Genomic DNA, 4,872 nt, shown 5'->3' on the forward strand with positions numbered 1-4,872 from the left:
GGGGGTGCGCCGGGGCCCCGCCAATCCCTGGGGCGGGGGTTGGGTGGGGGGCGCGAAGCACAGCACGGGGAGAGGGCCCGGGGGGGAGGGTCACCGCCCTGTGTTGGGCTCCGGTGCCATCGCTCTCGTGTCCCCGCGGCCAGGCGCTGAGCGAGAACCCGCAGGCGAAGGCCGCCAAGGAGAAGCGGCTGTCGGTGGAGAGGATCTACCAGAAGAAAACGCAGCTGGAGCACATCCTGCTCCGGCCCGACACCTACATCGGCTCCGTGGAGCTCCTCACCCAGGTGCCCGTCCGCCGCCGCGCGCGCGCGTGCGTGTGTGCGCGCCCGTGTATGTAACTGCCCGGAGTCCAGCCTGTGCGCGCGCAACTGCCAGAACCCCTGTGTGTGCGTGCGTGTAACCGCCTCAGATCCAGCTTGTGTGGGGGCAAATGCCAGAGGTCTAGTTAGGGCATGTATAACTGCAAAAGAGCTTGTTAGCGCGCCTGTGTGTCTGACCGCCAAAGATCCAGCTGGCGTGTGTATGTGTGCAATAATCACAAAAGGTCCAGCTCCTGTGTGTTGTGAAAGATGGGGGGTGGGGGGTTCAGACAGAGCAAAGCGCCTTTTGCCTTACTGGGTGGCTGAAGTTACTTTCGTAAAATGGGAAACACGGGCACATCCTCTTTTGTCTCCGGCACAACCCTGCACAGGGCATTTCCGATGGTTTGTTGATATCAAACCGTGAGATGGGTTTTGATTTTTAAAGTCTCTGGGGGAACGTCCTTCGCTGTGTTTGTACAAACAGTGCCATGTACAAACACTTTGTACAGCACTGTGGGGCCTAGGGCTTGTAGGCATTGCCACACTAGGAATTAATGCAATTACATTTTAGCCATGGCTGTTGCTCTCCCTAGAGCCTCCATCTCTGTTCTGTTTCTTCCCATCATGTTTTTATGCAGTATTTGCAATTTTATTTATTCATTAGATTTAAAATGCTGCTTTTCCCAGCAAAGGCTCAATGTAGGCAGAAAGTTCTTGTGAGGGTTAGTGAGCATAGAGCCATTTAAGTGGTGCTTATTTAAGACTGCTTTGTTTAATTTGAATGGGATGTTTTTCCTCGCCATTTAGTACAGATATCAACTGTGATCAATAATGTTAAGTGCTTGTAGCTTGCTGGCGTAGTCATGTTCCCATAAATTAGAAAGAAATTACAATACTCTACATTGCCTCTTCAGTAGTACTTAATTCCTTGACATAAAAGTTAATGATTTTCCATTTAAACAAGAGTTAGTTAATTAGAAAGCAATGTAGTGTAACTTTGATTTATAAATTAAGGGTAAGGAAATCGCAGCAGATCTGAAAAATATTGAGTGTTTCTCAACTGTATTTTCAGCAAATGTGGGTATATGATGAGGATGTGGGACTCAACTACAGAGATGTGACTTTTGTGCCTGGATTGTACAAAATCTTTGATGAAATTCTAGGTAAGTTGAGGGATTTAACAGTTCAGTGGCTAGCAATTTATTCTTCTGAAAACAAATTCTGGATGCCTGTCTATTAGGGGAACCTCAACTGTTTACTTCATTTAGTTTAAAAAAAAAATAAAAAAGTATAATGTTTGATGGTAATTTAAAATAACCTTTAACTGTGAGGATTTGCAAAGCATTTTTAAGACCATAGGGGTCAACCTTTTCAGCAGTCATGCCTTAAAAGAGCCTTCATCATTCCCAAGTGCCACTGTAATCCCCAATCTCTGTCTGATCTGCTGTTCTGCTTCATGCCCTATACTCCCTAGCTGATCTTCTCTGCTTCTGCTTCTTTCCCTATTTGCTGTTGTGTGGTCTGTCCCCTCCTTGATCTGCTGCATGCCTCACACACAGGTTGCCTGTGGATCTTGTGCCACAGGTTAGCCACCCCTGCTTTAAAATAATGTCCTTGTATCTTCATATGTAACTGATAATTGTTTAATATTAAACTCCTAAAACAAGGTTGTCAAGCATACAGATCCAGCCTGCAGAGCTGTGTCATACAGTCTGTTGGGCTCCTGGAGGGACTGGGAATGTGGGGCAAGATCCATAACTCAATCCCAGGGTATGGAGTTTTGGGGTTTGTTTTGGAAGTGGGTGGGCAAAGCATGGCTGTGGTTGAGCCCTGCAACTCCCTGAGCCAACACATCAACCCAGGCACTTGTAACAGTAGTCCTGATCCCAGTCAATGAATAGCCCTGTTGGTTCAGATCCAGTCCAGGGGTGCCAGACAAGCCTGACAGCCATACTCTTTGCAGCCCAAAGGGTGTTAAGTGGTCTCTGAATGTATGTGTTCTATTAAAAACTGTTTGGATGTAAAGTTTTTCTATTCTAAACAGCTCAGATTTCTCACTCAAAGTAATCTGGTAATTTTTTTCATCTTTAGTCAATGCTGCAGATAACAAGCAGAGGGATAAAAACATGTCCTGCATTAAAGTGACAATTGATCCGTAAGTATTTTGTTTTCACTTTTGTTCAGTGATTTTTTCCTCAGGTGTTATGAGCAAAATAGTTCAGTATGTTGGCACTTGTATATTTTCCCCTTCTCATGCGGTTAGACTTGTAGATACTGGAGAACATGTTGTGTGACCCAACCAGAAGTAACTCCTGCAGCTCATCAGATAAATAACTGTGCAAGTTTGTCATTTTTCTTATCTTGGTCTCCTGCAAAGTGGTGATTTCAGGTCCAATCTCTTTTTAGCTTTTTACTTATTTTGTCCTTTTCAATTTTTGTACTGCCTTGTCCTCTCAGTTGTACCTTTTCGTTTGTGGAGCACAGATATAAATCATGTATAATGTGTACATCATCAACTGTGTCTGCAGATCTGACTGCACGTTTTAAGTTGACTTGTCTTCCTTCTGCTGGCTGCATCTGCATTGTTGAGTAGGAAATTTCCTTTTGATGAAATTATGGCTTTTTCCCCACAATAAGAAGACTGGTGGAATTAAAATAAAATCAAGTATTTTGAATTCAAAGAATATTTAACAGTAGAGCAAATTTTTTGGTTTTGAAGTTAGTTTGACAGTCCTGCTAAGACTCTTTAGTAAAGTTGTAGGTGTAAAAGAAGGAAAAACGTAAGGCTCCATTGTCCTCTGACTTGAGTTTTAGAATCTGTTCCCTGTTATTGTCCTGAAATAGTGTCTTAAAGTGGCATTTTTATAATGACCACCTCGTTTATTATTATTTGTTTATTAGGAAAATATTTTCTTCAAGCATTTTAGAAGGAAGAATGTTACCTAAGTTGGCACTAGACTCTTCATGTGATACTGCCAATTCCATTTTTATGGGAAAATATTTTTTTTCTATACAGGGAAAATAATACAATCTGTGTATGGAACAATGGGAAAGGTATTCCTGTTGTGGAACATAAAGTGGAGAAGATGTATGTACCTGCTCTTATTTTCGGACACCTATTAACATCTAGCAACTATGATGATGATGAAAAGAAAGTCACAGGTAGAGTCTCTTAAAAATAATGTATTCTAGCTGGGAATATATATATATATATATATATTTTTTTTTTTTTTTTTTGGTCCAGCTTAATTGGCTTTAATTGCATTAACTAACCTAAGTGTGACTAGGCAAGGGTTTGCACCAGAAATGCAAAAATTATCAAAGTCCACTTTTCTTGCTGCTTGTAGTTAGCGGCTGTGAGAGACAGTCATCAAGAAATAAGGCCAGAATAACCTCAGGAAGTCACCTAGTTCCTGTCTCCTGCTCAAGACAGAAACATCCTTTAGTAACCTATCCCAGACAAATGTTTGTCCTAAACTTTCAGACAGAGATTTAGGTCAGAGGTTCCCAAGCCCCAGTCCACAGGAGGCTTGGCTGCTGGACTGAAAGTGACCAGCATACAGTGGACTGACAGATAACCCTTTTTTACACTGAGTATAAGAAAGTGTTGGCTGCTGGTCCGCACTATGCCAGTCACTTCCGGTCTGCAGTATGCTGGTCCACAGTTTGCCAAGCCATGGTCACTTCCAGTGCATGTTTTCCTGATCCGTGGTCTAAAAAAGTTGGGAACCACTGATCTAGGTAATCTCTTCCAGTGCTTAAAACACCCTGTTGGGTAGAAAGTTTTTCCTAATATCTAACCTAGATCCCCTTTGTTACTGTTTTGCTGCTTGTTCCATTCCAGTAAATAGAGAAATTTATTGCTGTTCTCTGTCTACCAGCTTTTTGTATTTGAAGAATAGTGTCAAATCCCTTCTCAGCCTTTTTTTTTATTTCTTCAAGCTGGGGGTGTTGAACCTACAGCCTGTGGAGCCCTTGTTATCTGACCCCTGGGTCTGAATTGACGTAGATTGGCCCTACAAGCAGGATCCAAGATGTGCAGTTCATGCAGCACCTATCTCAGTTCCTCTGAGATCCATGCCACACATGGTGCCTGCCTCACCCACTCTGGGATGTATCTGCATGCAGCATGGATCCTGGAGTACATGCTGCAGGTGCTAGATCCTGCATGGATATAGGGAGCAGATTAGAGGCCTGTGCACTGGCCTCAGGCTACTGATCCAGCCTGTGGGGCCAGATGAGTTTGACACCCCTGTTTTAAGCTAAGTTGCAGCTCATCCAGCCTGTGGAGCCATGTTTCATGTTTTCATGACCTCCAGCAATGTTTGTCGATCGTCTCTAAATGGCCCCTCTCCCCTAGTCTATCCAACATCTCTTGAAGTGAAGAGCCCAAAACTGGACACAATATTTCTGGTGAGACCTCCTCACTTTATAATAAAATGCAAGAATTGCTTCCCATGACTTGGATACAATATTCCTGTTAACACATCAGTGCAGTATTAGCTATCTTTTTCTTTTTGCAACAATATTGCATTGGTTTGTATTCAGCATGTGATCCATTTCAAACACT

General features: G+C 43.2%; 1 protein-coding gene across 1 annotated transcript in view; it reads left to right on the top strand.

Annotated features, from left to right (window-relative positions):
• TOP2A (topoisomerase (DNA) II alpha) overlaps nt 1–4,872 on the top strand; it is a 32,850-nt gene that overhangs the window by 771 nt on the left and 27,207 nt on the right. Inside the window, exons 2-5 of the mRNA XM_019506842.1 lie at nt 144–284; nt 1,375–1,465; nt 2,394–2,457; nt 3,319–3,464. Of these exons, the coding sequence (XP_019362387.1) occupies nt 144–284; nt 1,375–1,465; nt 2,394–2,457; nt 3,319–3,464 (442 nt within the window). The remainder of the gene's footprint in view (nt 1–143; nt 285–1,374; nt 1,466–2,393; nt 2,458–3,318; nt 3,465–4,872) is intronic.

This window comes from Gavialis gangeticus, unplaced genomic scaffold (genome assembly GCF_001723915.1).
Source record: "Gavialis gangeticus isolate Ggan-Ray unplaced genomic scaffold, GavGan_comp1, whole genome shotgun sequence".
Taxonomy (NCBI): Eukaryota; Metazoa; Chordata; order Crocodylia; family Gavialidae; genus Gavialis; species Gavialis gangeticus.